The following is a 17677-nucleotide window of genomic DNA, read 5'->3' on the forward strand; positions in this document are numbered from 1 at the left end:
ATGATTAGGTCTCTCTCTCTCTCTCTCTGCCAGACAGCCCCTCCCTACAGTCCACACACACTGTCACAGTCACCAACCCCCTCACACTCCCCCCCTCCCTCTCCCCCTCCCTTCCCTAACACAGACAGGGTGGCCAGAGTGAGATCATGTAAGTTGAGAAGTCTGACAGTTTTTTAATTTTCTTTTATCCATACAGTGTTGTAAAGTCGTGAAACTATGCATATTTCCTCAGAATGATTTGATCTTTGTATGAAAAAATGCTTTGAAGTGTTTGGAAGCTGCAATTTAAACATACAAGACAATTAATGTTTCCCTTTTTACTGTCATTTCAAAAATTCACCACGACAAAACCGTTCAAGCTAACCAAAATCCGTTCGCAATTTAAGTTCCTCAATGGTTTTTCTTAATGTAGACAAAGTTTGGTGTGTATAGTGTACTTCCCCTGGGAGGAGTATGCATTAATTCACAAAAGAAAATTCCCAAAACTCCATATTCAAGTCAAAATAGCCAACTTCCTGTTGGTCGTAGCTTATGACTGCGAATTAGAAAGTTGTCCGTCTTGATAAGAACAATTTATGTACCAAGTTTGGTGTCTGTAGCTAAAACTAATCCCCCCACTTTTGACAAAAGGTGGCGCTATAGAGTGCCTCTTCCACGCCCTTTTAAAAGCTTTTGCCATGGTCTAGCTATCTTTAATACTGATATCTGTTTCGAGTTTCATGTAAATCTGAGCTAGTTATCTGCCTAAAAATCACCAGAACAGAACATTCAAGTTTGACACGTTGCCATGGCAACACTATATTAGATATAAATATCCCCATGACAGATTTTCTTCGACCGTGTTTTGTCATTATTCTGATGAAGTTTGAAGCAAATCAAGTAAAAATAAGATGCTGAATTCAAAGCGTTCTGAAAATGATTCACTTCCTGCTGCCAGTTGGTGGCGCTATAACTTTGACTCCTAATAGTCACATATATACGATCGGTATCATACAACGAACAAACCAATTAAGTTTGATCAAATTCAGCAAATGTATGTGGATGTTATTATACATTTCCTGTTTCTCATTTCTCGCCATAATTTCAACGCCTCGCCACGGGCAAACCGTTCGAGATATCAAAAATCTCTTCGCAATTTAGCATCCCCAATGTCTTGAGATCTTGTTCACCGAGTTTTGTGGTGAACGGGTGGAGTTCCTCAGAGGAGTATATCAAATTCCAGAGCATGTGTTTTTCATAAAACCCTAAATAGCCAACTTCCTGTTGGGCGGAGCTTATGACATGCAGTGTGAAAGTTGTTTGGTTTGATGAGTTATATATATGTACCAAGTTTCATATGTATACGTGCAAGTATGCATGATATATGGCCCTCGGTACTACAGGGGGCGCTGTAGAGCCCCTGTGCCACGCCCGTGTATCAGACTCTGCCCGGCCCTAATGGCCGCAGGTTCCAAGGTGTGTGCCAATTTTCAAGAGTTTTTGAGCATGTTAAGGACCCCAAAAGCCCCCGAAACCTTAGAAAAAAATTAGAAGAATAAAAAAAAAAAAAAAAAAAAAAAAAAAATAATCCTAAGGAAAACAATAGGGCTCTCGACCTCCAGGCTTGAGCCCTAAAAATAATCCTAAGGAAAACAATAGGCCTCTCGCCCTTTGGGCTTGAGCCCTAATAATAAACAAAGCAGATACAAGAGGGTCCTCGCACCTCGGTGCTCGGGCCCTAATGACAAATGATAATAGACCAATAACTAGTCCATGTGCACATAAAATGTTTGTAATGCATACAGCTTGAAAACAGAAAGAATCAATGTGCAGTTAGTTATTTTTTATTAGATTATGAATATAAATGAAAATATATGAAAACTCTTATAAACAAGTCAAATCTCGTGTCAAGACATTCATGTGGAAATATATACATTATAAAAATTAAAAATACAGCTGACAAAGAAAAACAAAGGAGGAGATAAAATGTTTATTTGTTGTTTATTGTGTCCCTTCTCTTAATGTTCAAAGCCTCATATTCAGAGGGTGGAGCAGAGATCTGAAGAGACGCATATGTGCCTGCTGCCTCATTCTGAGCCTGAAAACAGAAACACTCTTCAATACCATCATCATCATAATCATCATCATGCTGCATTACTATATCTACTCTTAACCTAATGAGACCCACCTTCAGCTTTCTGGACAATCTGAAAAACAGGAAATTAATTACTAAAAAGTGTTCAAGCTCAGCACATCAGTACATTTATCTCTAGAAAGAGAAATGTGTTACTGTTTGAATGACTCACTGTCTAATTTTGTAAAGTGCAAGTCCAACAGTCAGAGCGAAGAGAACCAGAATCAGGGATAATATGATCAAGAATGAAACTGTAACCTGTTGACAATCTAAAAACACATAATATGTAAATGAAACAGAAAATTATGTAATACAGTAGAAAGGGAGAAAATCAAAAATCCCAATCCTGTCCAATTATTATTTACATAAAACATTATTTTTAATAAGCAAATTCTTTTTATTGGATTCATTTCACTAGAATATATAGTTCTTCCCAGGACACAATGTTGTGCTGTACCTGATATGATTTACCTGCAAACTGCAAACCAGAGAGAGGCAGTTGAAACCATTGATTTGCATTTCCATGAATATTTCTGCTGACACACTGCAGAGTGGATGTGTGTGTGACAGACTGATGAAGAGTGATGGAGCTCCTCAAGCCTGTGCTGCTCAATTGCTCTTCACTGATGAACGTGTTTAAAGAGTTAGTGACAGGACGTCCAGACAGATGCCACTCCAGTTCAGGAGAGGGATTCCCATCAGCCTCACAGAAACACACAGTTACATCAGTCCTGGTACAGCTGGAGGATGGAGAGATGTTGGCGGCATCTGAAAGTTTTAAATAAGAGAAACAGAATAACTACAATGATTCTGCTCATGTCAGTGATAAATGCAGCAGTTCAGCACTGCTGGATTTGCATCACTGCTGCAGAATGCAAAATAAGTTGTTTTGAAAATATTTCATTAGTTCATAAAAAGAAAGTCAAATGGGTTCTTTGGACCCCACTGACACTATAGTGCTGATGCATCAACAGTCAAAAGAATACATTTGGAAGACAATATTGTCTTACTGATTAGAATCCAGACTGGTTTGAATCTCTGAAGCTACTATTTATACTGAAAAATCAATGTCCCTGCATTTAAATGTATGTGATAAATTTAACTGGACAAATCATAGGCCTTTTAATTATATTATTTGGCCTTAACCCCTTAACTGTCACTCACGTTTTTGAAGATAGACTTGAATGTGGATGATACAAACCTAAATTTTAATAATTCATGACTGAAAACATTTTGTAACATGATATTGATGTACCATTTACATGGTAATGCAATATCTGATTTTAAAATTGGTTTTAAAGGATGAATTTTGAGAAGGTTTTAGTTGATATATAATTTCTGATGATTTCAGAATGTGATAGAGAAAAAGGCAATGAAGAAGTCTTTTTTAAAACAAAGCTTAAAACTCCTGTTATAATGTATAAACATTGGTAAAATATATATTTGGGAGTTTTAGTCCTTTCCAACGATATATAGTTTGTCAAGAAAAGATTAAATTGTAATATAGTGAAGTAAACGTAGTCATCCCGTATTCGGGATGGGGTGACAGTTTTAAACTTAATAAAGATATATATATATATATATATATATATATATATATTATATTATATATAGCTAGTAGCTATTACTGCATCATAACACAATATCAGTGTCATAACTGTTCATTTTATGATTTACATTAAGGTGCTAAGGTGCTAGTTATTTTTGATTAAATCCAATGGCTCAGTGAGGGCTCTATAGACAGCACTGAACTTCTCAAGATCCATAAACTAAAGGTAATAAAAACATATTTAAAACAGTTCATGTGAGTTCAGTGGTTCAATCTTAATATTATAGAGCGACGAGAAAACTTTTTGTGCGCCTAAAAAACAAAATAACGACATCATAAAGAAGAAAGGGTGAGTAAAAATTTGGGTAATTTTCATGTGAAAGTGAACTTACCCTTTAAGGGCCACACTAACGATAAATGCATTGAAAAGAATGCATTAGAAAAGTTTTATGAAGCAAATCAAAGAGTGAATTGCCAGAAACAGGTATCTGTTGGGCATAATTCATATGTAAAAGAAAATAGCAGAAATGTTATATTTTTTACTGAAAATAGATGATTAATACATTTACAGTGCTGACTGAAAGTTTGTGAACCCCTTGCAGAATCTGTGAAACATTTAAGTACTGTCCTGGGTAAGATATTTTATATAAAGGATGTTTACATCCTTTTAAGGCAAAAAAAAAAAAAAAAAAAAAAAAAAAAAAAAAAAGCTGAATTTATTAAGAATTACCCCGTTCAAAAGTTTGTGAACCATTGATTCTTAATACTGTGTGTTTACCTGGATGATCTACAAATGTTTTTTTTTTTTTTTTTTTTTTTTGTGATTGCAATTATCCACCAGAATCTACTTTGTATGTTTTACTTTTGAGTAAAAAATATTCATGAAAAAAAAAATGTTAATTTCAGTTGCTGCAGGACCCTATGCACAAGCTTTTGCCCATCATTTAAAGGTGTTGATAATGTGAGGTTTTTGATGATTAGTTGAATGTTGGGCTCACGATGGATTTGTGCTTATCATTTCTTGCAGGATTATCAGAAGTGCTACTTTTTCCACACGACACCAGCCCTCCTCACCTGGCCTTCATCCTCACCTTCTTTCTTTGTTCAACTTCTTTCTTTGTTCTACTGTGTTGTGTAAGTATGTCTTTTTAACTATTAATTTTTGCTTTAATTGTTCACTGATTTTTATTATTAATTATAAATTAATTAGTCATGTTTAAAAACAGACTTTTATGTTTGCATTATGTGCAATTATTTCAATTTTTAATTATAAATTCTTCTCTAGTCTTTTATTTTTAAAATATATTTTATTGTTGTATTACTGTATATGCTATTTCATATTGTATATGCTGTATATATCTTTTAATTAGTTAGATTTTTATTGTCATTATTTTTTAATAATATATTGTTTAAAAATGTAAATAAACTGTTTTTGTGCAATCAAAGCTTCAATTGATCCTTTTCCTATTTCCCTTCAGCTGTTGAAATAGCACTTTTACAGGTTTTCTACAAATTCTAAACATTATACAGTAGCACTATAAAAATAAAATAACATTTCATAACTGTATAATACTATACATTATTATTGAAAATCAACAGTTTAATATTGTACTTTGACATGGTAAAAAAATACAGTAAAATTATGTATTCGATATTAAAGTAAGGTAAATACTACTGTAGTTAGTGTTACAGTAATTTTACTGTTGAATGAAATACACCAACTATTGGATAATTGTTGCCAGTAAGTTACTGTTAATTTGACAATAAATGTTTTACAGTGTATGCTTTAAAAGTAGAGTAATCATAACAGTTTTCATGCAAAATATGTCCATTTAAACGTCAGCGTTTAGCTTTAAATTACGTCTTTGACGACAGTATTCTATAAAAATTATTTCCATTTCGATCTTGATATCAAAAGGCAAAAAAAAAAAAATATATATATATATATATATATATATATATATATATATATATATATATATATATATACTATGCGCACGCAGCTGCAAATGACGTAACTGTGACGTCAACTCTGGATTGGTCTATTATTGCCTCATAACACAATATCATCATAAAAATAGTGTCATAACTGTTCATTTTATATTTTACTTTAAGGTGCTAAAAAATGTTACAAGGTAAAATTGACTGTTATGTATTACTCACACTGAATGTCCAGCATCACTGATGAGTTTTGGGTGCCATGTTGGTTCTGAGCTGTACAGTAGTACCAGCCTCTGTGTACCAGGTCGATCTTATCGAAGGTAAGAGTCTCTCCAGTCTTCAGCTGCTCCATCTGTCCTTCACTCTCTCTGGACCAGGTGTAGTTCACTGCTGGGTTTGCTTCACTGCTGCAGGTCAGAGTCACTGAACTGCCCTCCAACACAGAGCTGGAGGTATTCACTGAAGCTGATGTATTTTTAGGCGAATCTGAAGGAAAATAATTCAGGGCCTCACAATAAAAATCACAATAATATGAATAAAAACTAAAAAGCATCTCAAAGCCTCACTTACACTGAACATGTACTGTGATGCTGTCCTGTGCTGTTTTGTTCTGGTCCTGTAGCTGGTAGGTTATAGTGCAGGTGAAAGTGACTCTGTGCTGACGGTGAGTAGCAGTGAAGTTCAGATCAGAGATGAGCTCCTCTCGTCTGCTGCTCTCACTGAGGGGGATTCTGGGAGTGGAGCTCCATGTGAGAGTTGGTGGAGGAGAGGAGCAGAGAGTCTCAGCAGAGCACCGCAGACTCACAGAGCTCCCCTCCAACACCTCCTCCTGATCCTGTACCTCCTCCTGATGCTGCACCTCCTTCTGATCCTTCACCTTCTTCTGCTCCACATACAGCTGCACTGTGGGTTTGGGGGGAGAGTCTGAAAAGTAAAACGAGAATGGCGTCAACTTTTAAAACACTCATTTAACACTTTTGTTTATAAATTAAAACCTTAAATCACTCACCTAACACATTTATAGTGGAGGTATTTACAGAGTAGACATATTTCAAACCCCCACTTTCAATCCTGAAGTAATATCTACCAGTGTGCTTTGAACTAACATTATAGAAGATAGTGGTGCAGTTCTTCTTATGTAGCTTTCCAGTTATTTTCCCATCTAAGTGATTAGGTTTGGGATCCTTGGAGTTAAACACTAGATGCTTATCAGTGTTATCTCCATCTTTGAGCCACAGTCCAGTAGCAGCATTCTCAGTGAGGTTTTTGTCATATTGTTCCTGAATCTCAAATCTGCACTTTATGATCACACAGGATCCACTGAGAGCTTCAATCTTCTGTGGCAGACTGATGCTGAACTCTCTACACCAAACACCTACAACACACATAATGCAAACATGTAAGAAATAATAATAAAAAATATGAATCCAAAGAAAAGAGGTCTGAAATGTTCTTCTTATAATTTAGTTCATGAACAGAAATATACTACCTTTCAACAGAAAGCCAAGAATAATTATTTTCTCTGCTGTCCAGATGTCCATCCCTTCATTCAATGAGGAACTTCAACCTGTAGGTCAAAAGAAAATGTAACCTAAAAAAAAAAAGGAAGAAACCTGTAACACTGATAAACTCAGCCCCCCTCATTCCTCTCTCACTTTTTGTGATTAACCCATTTAATCCCACCGGTAACGATAGTTGCCACAGTTTATAGTTGTCATTTTCCTTTTGTAAGTATTTTTCTAGACGTTATCCATGTTGTAATTCTCAATGACATGCAAGTAAACAACCAAATAAAGGATTTCAAGAAAAAAAAAAAAAGGTATCCACTTCCTCCTTGTCACATGAGGCTGTCAAGAAATGTAATTAGATCATGTTTTTAGCACTTTTCTGAAATTATGTCTCGTAAGGGGCAAAAAATTGAGGCCCCTTTATCCAGTTTGGATGTGTTTCATTTTAAATTTTCAAGGACCCTAATTAATTTTATGACTAGTAGCTTATGATTCCATTGTAATGCTGAAATTCAAACAAGTAATGAATTTACATTATTATATGAAATCACCTATTACAGTAAGCCACTGAATACTATGGGCTTAAAATTACGTATATATAATACTTTCTATATAAAATATTTTCTTTCAGGTTTACCTTTTTATTATATAGATGTAATATTTTCTTCATTTTATTTATTTTTATTTATTTATTTTTATTTAACACACTTCTAAGAATGAAAATACCTGCATGTTCAATAAGTAAAAAAAAATAAACAAACAATCAGTGTGTAGCCTACAAATGATATTTATTTAAATAATCATATATTTAAAAAGAATATCATTAATTTCATGAATATTAAAGATTTTGTTCAAGGTTAATTCATTTGACCTAATCAATATGTTCCTATTCATAGATTTCATTGTTTCATAAAGTTTCTTTCTTCTGTTGAGCACAAAAGAAGACATTTTGCAGAATGTTGGTAACCAAACAGTTAAATCCGTAATTTTCTTTCAGGTATACCCTTTTTATTATATAGATGTAATATTTCCTTCATTCTAATTATTTGTATTTATTTATTTTTAATTAACTTATTGATACCCAGTACCCTGTTGGGTCACCTTAATGGCTGCACTTTGTTCTGCACTATGTCCCACCATTTTAAGACAAATGGATTTATTGTGTTTTCATATTCTAGAGATTATAAACTAGAAGCAAATTTTTGGGGGGGTTGCATTGAATGTTTTTCAACTTTTATTTATAATTAATTTATTTATTAATAAAGATTGATCTTTTGGAAGGAGTTATTTTGAGATAGATGCCAAATGCTCTCCTCCTATTCAAATTAGACATTGAAGGGGTGAATACAACATATTTGCCCATCGGCAATGCTGCCCATGCTGCAAATTCAAATATGTTTTTTCAAGAAAATAAACTAAAACCTGGGGAAATTCAATGCAGAACATGTTCACATAGGACACTCTTAACATGACTATATGTATGAAACCATTAAGAAAAATTTGTGCACAAATGGTTTAAGAGACTTTTCTTTGAGTTTGAGAGCAGTGACAACATAAAACTTACCTTTGCTTTCAAACAAAAAAAAAAAGATGCAAAGGTTTTTCACAAATATGTGCCAAAGAAGAAAGTAACATTTTATATTTTCATTCAAAAGGTTGTTGATTTAAATTGAATTAAAACATTGCATTACTTTTGGTTTATTTCCCTCCAATTAATTAAAATCCTTTCTGAAAGTAATACTTAGCATGTATGGCACATGTGTGAAAGCATTACAGTTTTTTTTTTTTTTTTTAGACCCCTGAAAGTTGGTTCATTACCCATAAATATTAATAATTATATTCACTTTAATAGTTCAGGATACTTAATCTATATGTTTAAACATTTAAATCATCTAACTATTCTCTGCATTACTTTTTTATGTTGCTTCATGAAATTGCTTGTTTCATGCAATCAAGATTAATAAACAGTGCAAGAAATTTGGAATTGGATATTAAATCTAATGTGGAAATGTTGCTTTATCTATTGAAAATGAAGCATAATTAGAATAATATATACATATATTATATTATATTAATAATATATATATTATTACTTGGATAAAGCATATTATATCCTGTATTTGTTTTAAAAATATAAATTAAATATGTTAGATATTAAAGCTTCTATCAAAATTCATGTGAAAAGTCTATTAATGTAGGTTTAATGTGATGGAAGTAAAACAGCAAAAATAATCTGACCTTCCTGGGGGCAGCTGTAACAGCTGCTGCTGATTAGAGACGGACTGAAGCTCTGCTGCAGAAACTGGATCTGACTGCATCAGATCTATTATAACTTCCTTTTTTCATCATATCACACCAGTACTTCCTGGATCAGCATGAACATGCCTTCTGTGCACAGACAAAGTCTGTATGTATATATATATATATATATATATATATATATATATATATATATATAGTGTGACACGTGTCCCAAGCTCTCATCAACGTCGCCCTGGAAACTGAGCAGTCACACCTGCTCCTGCTCGTCACGGGCTGAGCGGCCACACCTGCGGATCATCAAGAGCTGCCTATTTAAGCACAGCAAACACAGAGGTGAGAGATGTCTCCAGGAGAGCCAGCTAATCCTAACTGTCGGTCTTGCTTACAGAGAGCAGTGTGTGACCGCCAGCCCCACCACACACGGGAGAGCACAATGGACCCAAACCGCCACAGCGCACAGACCGAAGAGGGAGTCGAGCACCCTGCGCCAAACCACCTCACGCCACCGCCTTCTGCCACCTATTTATTAATAAAATCCACCCTTCGGGGAACTCACCTGTACCTCCTCGTCGTGTCCTTCTTCACCCCGCCACACTGGTCGAGAATGCGGGCAGGACAGTGAAGAAGACACCGACGACACCTTCCCACGTGGTGTGTTCCCAGCTGGACTGGTTTGCTTGTTTTTTTTTTTTGTTTTTTTTTTGCCACACGCCCTCTTGGCTCACGTATCTTCTCTGGTTTCCCCAGGTGGCGCTCCTCCCCCGGCGATGGAAGAACTCTTGAAGCACCTCACCGAGATGAGCATCCGCCAGCAACAAATTATGGAGCACATGGCCTCCCGGCAAGGGGAAACCGAACGGGAGCTTGCCGCGCTCCGTATGGCTGCCGGCGCACGTATTCCGCTGCCTGACCCTCGTGTCCAGGCCATGCAGCTGCTGCCGAGGATGACATCTCACGATGACGTTACCACGTACCTCCAGATTTTTGAGACCGTGGCCACCCGGGAGGCATGGCCCAAGGCAGAGTGGGCCCGGATCATTGCCTTGTTGCTGACGGGAGAGGCCCAACGGGCTTATTTCACGCTTCCCCCAGAGCTCAACGAGTCTTACGAGGAGTTGAAGAAGGAAATCCTGGGCTGGATTGAAACACTGCTGGGGCCATGTAAGAGTGCTGGACGGAAGAGAAATCCAACCGGCGCCCCACCCCACTCCTCACTTTATAGTGAAAAATGGCCTGCTGTAATGTGTTTCACAGCGGAGGGGGGAGGAAAATATGCTGCTGGTTGTCCTGCACAGCAAGACAGGAACGGTGATGGAGATAGCCCATGCACACCCCACGGCAGGACACCTAGGAGTACAGAACACCGTCCAGCGCCTCCGTGACCGGTTCCACTGGCCGGGCCTAGAGGCCAAAGTCCGGCGGTTCTGCCAAGCCTGCCCAACCTGCCAGTGGACTTCACCACAGACCCCTCCCCCCAGGCCACTGATACCGCTGCCCATCATTGAGGTGCCTTTTGGGGCGAATCGGGATGGATTTAGTGGGGCCGCTGCCGAAGTCTGCCCGGGGGCACGAACACATCCTGGTCATCATGGATTATGCCACCCGCTACCCTGAGGCCGCCCCCCTCCGAAAGGCCACTACCAAAGCCATCGCGCAGGAACTCTTCCTGTTGTGTAGCCGGGTCGGCATCCCATCCCAGATACTGACTGACCAGGGCATCCCGTTCATGTCCCGGATGATGGCGGACGTCTGCAAACTCCTGAAGGTCCAGCAGCTCCTTACCATGGTGTACCACCCCCAGACCGACGGGCTTGTTGAGCGGTTCAACCAGACCCTGAAACAGATGCTGCGGGAGATGCGGGAACGGATCGTCCGAGTGTTGCCCATCGTCCGGGAGCACCTTGTCAAGGCGCAACAGGCCCAGCAGCGACACTATAATCGGGCGGCCCAACCACGGGAGTTCCAGCGAGGAGGCCATGTCCTGGTTCTGGTCCCTACGGCCACCTGCAAGTTCTTGGCCACCTGGCAGGGGCCGTACACCGTCACCGAAAAGGTCGGCCCTGTTAAATACCGAGTGCGGCAGACCAGAAGACGGAGGAGGGACCAGCTTTATCACATTAACCTTCTGAAGCACTGGGTCGGAACCAGGCCTCAGCTATCGGCCTACACCAAAGTGGACATGGACCCTCAACTCTCCGCCGCCCAGAAGACCGAGCTGGAGCACCTGGTCAGTCAGTTTCCGGATGTGTTCTCCCCACAGCCTGGGCGGACCCACTTCTTGGAACACGACATCCGCACACCACCCGGAACCATTGTCTGGCACAGCCCTACCGTGTCCCGGAGGCTCGGAGACACGCCATCGAAGAGGAAGTACAGGAGATGCTGAGGTTAGGGGTAATTGAACCATCCCACAGTCCATGGTCCAGCCCCATCGTCATGGTTCCGAAGCCCGACGGCACCCTCCGCTTCTGTAATGACTTCCGCCGCCTCAACGAAGTCTCTGAGTTCGACTGCTACCCCATGCCCCGCGTCGTTGAGTTGTTGGATCGTCTGGGAATGGCCTGGTTTATATCAACCCTCGACCTCGCGAAGGGATACTGGCAAGTCTCCCTCTCGGAACAGGCCAAGCCGAAGACTGCCTTCTCGACCCCAAATGGACACTGGCCATACCGGGTCCTTCCCTTCGGCCTCCACGGAGCACCGGCCACCTTCCAGAGGCTGAAGGATGTCCTCCTCCGGCCGCATCAGGCCTACGCGGCGGCCTACATCGACGACGTAGTAATACACTCAGAGACTTGGGAGGACCACCTGGAGCGGCTGCGGAGGGTGCTACTGGAACTGTGCTGGGCTGGCCTGACTGCCAACCCCCGGAAGTGTCACGTGGCCCTCTAGGAAGCAAAGTACCTGGGATACCAGGTGGGTCGCGGTCTGATCAGACCTCAGGAGAAGAAAATGGCAGCAATCCTCTCGGCGCCACGGCCCACCTCCAAGACACAGGTACGGGCCTTTTTGGGGTTGGCAGGATATTACCGCTGCTTTATCCCTAACTTCTCCTCCTTAGACTCTCCCCTGACAGATCTGACCAGGAAGGGGCAACCGGAGAAGGTTCCGTGGACCCCCGAGACAGAGGCGGCGTTCCACCGGATAAAGGCAGCCCTCACAACGGAGCCGGTACTCCGAGCACCCGACTTTAACTGCCCCTTCCTGGTGCAGATGGACGCATCCGACACCAGTTTGGGAGCCTTCCTCTCCCAGGTTCACGACGGCGAGGAACACCCGGTGATCTACATAAGCCGAAAGCTGACCCCCACGGAACAACGGCACGCTACGGTGGAGAGGGAGGCGCTGGCCATCAAGTGGGCAGTCCTGGAGCTCAGGTATTACCTCCTCGGCTGCTCCTTCACTCTCATTACAGATCACGCCCCCCTGCAGTGGATGGCCCGGGCCAAGGAGACGAACGCGAGAGTGATGTGGTGGTTCCTGGTGGCCAATGCCGACGGACTCTCTCGGATTTGGGCAGCTTTCGCAGATCTGTCAGGGTCCACTCCCCGCCCTCCCCCAGTTTCCCCGCTTCTCCACAGGACTAAGACGACGCTTGGGGGGGGGGGGGGGGGGTGACATGTTTCCTGAGCTCTCATCAGCTCTTAAAAATGTTTATGTCCTATTATACCAAAAGAATATGCCTGAGTGAGGGTTAGAAGGACAGAGAGGTCTGGTTTTATCCAGATGTTTTTGAGAGGGTGTTTCTGAACATACAGGAACATCTCTCTCTGGGCAGCTACTACGTTGCATTTATTTTTAGGTTTTAGCAATACCTTAGCCTTTAAACCTCCACCTATGAATTTGCTGTGTTTCCAGATGTTTTAATGCACATTTTCAATTTATGCATAAAAACAACTGGATGGAAACATAAATAGGCCTACTGTTACATTATGTTTAGAATTTTTTATTATTCTAATGTAATTAAATTTGTATATTCATTATGTTGAAAAAAAATGTTTTATGAAAATACATGAAATTGACAATAAAAAAAAATATTTTAAACATTTCAAGTTTGTACAGTCAGGTTTTGAGACATCTGATGAAACTTAAATTTAAAATGAAAATATGAAAATGTAATTTAATAATTTTTTGCAAAGGACAAAATCTGTTTGCAGTTACATATTAAAAAGGTCACAATCATGTATACCTAAGAAAAATAAGAGTAACAGAAAAAAAATCTTGCTTATAATGTGTTACTTTCGTCCCATCCGAAAGGATCGAAAGTAACAATGTGCAACTTATGTTCAAAGTGAAATTATAAGTCTTTCTACATTTCTATAAAATATGGTATTGTTAGACCACAATTCTGAGTTACTGGTCACAGCAGAAATATATCTCTGTCTACAACATTATCTTTAAAATTATGTTTTTTTCTGAAAAATGGTACTTTTGCCCCTGCTCTCCCCTACAATTGGAGATAAAGATATTAAATAACGATAAGTATTCCTACATCAAAAAGTAAAAGTTAAGAAACCATATGAATCTCAAATTAAAAGCGTACTTGAAAACATATTGTCAGAAATAGTACATAAAATGACAGAAATTATTATAGACAAATAACTACTCCATGTGCACATAAAATGTTTGTAATGCATATGGCTTGAAAACAGAAAGAATCAATGTGCAATTAGTTATTTTTTATTAGATTATGAATACAAAAGAAAACTCATATTAACTGGTCATGTCAAGTCATTCATGTGGAAACACATGCATTATACAAATTCTGAAAATACAGCTGACAAAGGAAGACAAAGGAGGAGATCAAATGTTTATTTGTTGTTTATTGTGTCCGTTCTCTTAATGTTCAAAGTCTCATATTCAGAGGGTGGAGCAGAGAGCTGAAGAGACCCATATGTGCCTGCTGCCTCATTCTGAGCCTGAAAACAGAAACACTCTTCAACACCACCACCATCATCATCATCATCATCATCATGCTGGATTACTACATCTACTCTTAACCTAAGGAGACCCACCTTCAGCTTGCTGGACAATCTGAAAAACAGGAAATTAATTACTAAAAAGTGTTCAAGCTCAGCACATCAGTACATTTATTTCTAGAAAGAGAAATGTGTTGTTACTGTTTGAATGACTCACTGTCTAATTTTGTAAAGTGCAAGTCCAACAGTCAGAGCGAAGAGAACCAGAATCAGGGATAATATGATCAAGAATGAAACTGTAACCTGTTGACAATCTAAAAACACAATATGCACATGAAACAGAAAAATATAGGATACAGTTTCCGGACTAGTATAATCTGAGTTTTACATAAAACATTATTTTACCAAGCAAACTCTTTGATGGGCATAATTTTACTAGAATATATAGTTATACCCAAGACACAATTTTGTGATGTATCTGTACTGATTTACCTACAAACTGCAAACCAGAGAGAGGCAGTTGAAACAGTTGACTTGCAATGCCATGAGTGTTGTTGCTGACACACTGCAGAGTGGATGTGTGTGTGACAGACTGATGAAGAGTGATGGAGCTCCTCAAGACTGTGCTGCTCAATCGCTCTTCACTGATGAACGTGTTTGAAGAGTTAGTGACAGGACGTCCAGACAGATGCCACTCCAGTTCAGGAGAGGGATTCCCATCAGCCTCACAGAAACACACAATTACATCAGACCTGGTACAGCAGGAGGATGGAGAGATTTTAGGGGAATCTGAAAGTATTAAAATAAGAAAGACAGAATAACTAAAATGATTCTGCTCATGTCAGTGAGAAACACTGCAGTTCAGCACTGCTGGGTTTGCTTCACTGCTGCAGGTCAGAGTCTCTGAACTGCCCTCCAACACAGAGCTGGAGGGAAGCATAGACACTGGTGTATTTTTAGGCAAATGTGAAGTGAAAAAATTCACGGCCTCAAAATAAAAATCACAATAATGTGATTAAAAACTAAAAAGCATCTCAAAGCCTCACTTACACTGAACATGTACTGTGATGTTGTTCTGTGCTGTTTTGTTCTGGTCCTGTAGCTGGTAGGTTATAGTGCAGGTGAAAGTGACTCTGTGCTGACGGTGAGTAGCAGTGAAGTTCAGATCAGAGATGAGCTCCTCTCGTCTGCTGCTCTCACTGAGGGGGATTCTGGGAGTGGAGCTCCATGTGAGAGTTGGTGGAGGAGAGGAGCAGAGAGTCTCAGCAGAGCAGCGCAGACTCACAGAGCTCCCCTCCAACACCTCCAACACCTCCTCCTGATCCTGTACCTCCTCCTGATGCTGCACCTCCTTCTGATCCTGCACCTCCTTCTGCTCCACATACAGCTGCACTGTGGGTTTGGTCGGAGACTCTGAAAAAGTAAAATGACAATTACGTCAACTTTTATAACACTAATTTAACACTTTTGTCTATAAATAAAAACATCAAATCACTCACCTAGCACATTTATAGATGAGGTATTTACAGTGTAGATGTATTTCAAACCAGCACTTTCGATCCTGAAGTAATATTTACCAGTGTGCTTTGAACTAACATTATAGAAGATAGTGGTTCATTTATTCTCATGTAGCTTTCCAGTTATTTTCCCATTAAAGTGATTAGGTTTGGGATTTGTGGAGTGAAACACTAGATGCTCATTTATATTCTCTCCGTCTTTGAGCCACAGTCCATTAGCTCTCTCAGTGAGGTATTTGTCATAGTGTTCCTCAATCTCAAATCTGCACTCTATGATCACACAGGATCCACTGAGAGCTTCAATCTTCTGTGGCAGACTGATGCTGAGATCTCTACAGCAAACACCTACAACACACATAATGCAAACATGTAAGAAATAATAAAAAATAATAATAATAATATCAAGAAAAGAGGTCTGAAAATGTTCTTCTTAAATTTAAAAAATCATGAAATATACTACCTTTCAACAAAAAAAAAACAAGAAGAATTATTTTCTCTGCTGTCCAGATATCCATCCCTTTATTCAGTAAGTAGCATCAACCTATAGGTCAAAAGAAAATTGCACCTAAAAAAGGAAGAAACCTGTAACACTGGATAAACCAAGACCTCTCTGACTTTTTGTGATTAAAAAAACTTTTCTTTGAGCTTGAGAGCAGTGACAACATAAAACTCACCTTTGCTTTCAAAGAAAAAAAAAAAGATGCAAAAAATGTTGCACAAATATGTGCCAAAGATGATACCTACGACAGCGGCGCCGGCTCTAGCTCTTTAGTTGCCCTAGGGGAGATTGAGTTTTGCCCCCAACCCCCCCACCCCATACACAAATGGTACAATGAATGTTTGAGGATATCTACCAAAATAAGTAGTAAACTTAGGAAGCAGGAATATATACTATAGACCAGCTTATAGAGTATAATAGACCAATAGTGTTTGAGATTAATTAATGAGGAATGTCAATGTTTACTAGGAAACAAGTCACTGAAGTTTTAAATTGTGGTTGAATAAACGGTATTAAAGGGTCTTACTTGCTTCAGGCTGAGTATCCCTGGTCTCAGTGGTCTGTGTTTCACTGGGACCTGGTATGCTAGATGTGGCCACTTCACCTACAACAGCCAGATCAGTGGTGTTAAATTAAATTAGTGAAAATTACTAAAACTGTGGTTGAGATTAGATTCATAGGGATGGGATGTTATGATGATTTCCATGTGTTTTCATTATCTTCTAGTACAAATTGTCAGATGGTTGTAAGCTTGAATTAGTTATTCAAGGTCCCTTGTCTCAGTAGTCTGTCTTTCACTGATCAGTCGTTTCATGTCTTAGGTCATCAATGTGTACTTACGATGGGGAATTGTATAATTTGGACTCCTTTGTGCATGCTCTTTGAGGTGGAGACCATAGACCTCCATTATATGAGTCACAGACAAGAACGGTTTGACCTAAAAATATCAAAAAGGAAACTACTGCGGAAACAAAGACACCTACATCTTGGATGTCCTTGAGGTAAGCTAAAGTATACCAAAATTTAATTTCAAAGTGAACTATCCCTTTAAGTATCTTAATTGTCATGTATTTCCAAGCTGATGGTTTCGGGGGGTTCATGATTAGGCTCATGTATGTTCAGTTATTCTGGGAGCAAGAACCCCCATAAGGAACCATACCGCCAAAGATAAATTATGCTCAGTAAACTCAAGTATCTTGCCAAAGTGTTCCTATCTGATTTTTTTTTTTATTAGTGGTTTCATGATTCATGCAGGCAATATTAATAAACAGTGCAACAAATTTTGAATTGGATATTTAAACACTAATTTAAACATCTATTAATATTCAATGAGTCTATTAATGTTGGTTTAATATGATGGAAGTAAAAC

General features: G+C 39.2%; 2 protein-coding genes across 2 annotated transcripts in view; both read right to left on the minus strand.

The window, feature by feature from the left end:
• LOC127973601 (B-cell receptor CD22) overlaps window positions 1-17677 on the minus strand; it is a 97539-nt gene that overhangs the window by 44211 nt on the left and 35651 nt on the right. The gene's annotated exons all lie outside the window — the stretch shown is intronic.
• On the minus strand, window positions 1726-7219 carry LOC127973627 (myelin-associated glycoprotein-like). Its single transcript, XM_052577385.1, has 9 exons — window positions 7093-7219; window positions 6613-6978; window positions 6481-6527; window positions 6174-6444; window positions 5826-6089; window positions 2585-2881; window positions 2286-2382; window positions 2168-2186; window positions 1726-2077 (listed from the first exon to the last, which is right to left on the minus strand). The coding sequence occupies exons 1-9, from the start codon at window positions 7142-7144 to the stop codon at window positions 1970-1972; spliced, it is 1521 nt and encodes a 506-aa protein (XP_052433345.1). The 5' UTR covers window positions 7145-7219; the 3' UTR covers window positions 1726-1969.

Source organism: Carassius gibelio, chromosome A4, assembly GCF_023724105.1.
Source record: "Carassius gibelio isolate Cgi1373 ecotype wild population from Czech Republic chromosome A4, carGib1.2-hapl.c, whole genome shotgun sequence".
NCBI lineage: Eukaryota > Metazoa > Chordata > Actinopteri > Cypriniformes > Cyprinidae > Carassius > Carassius gibelio.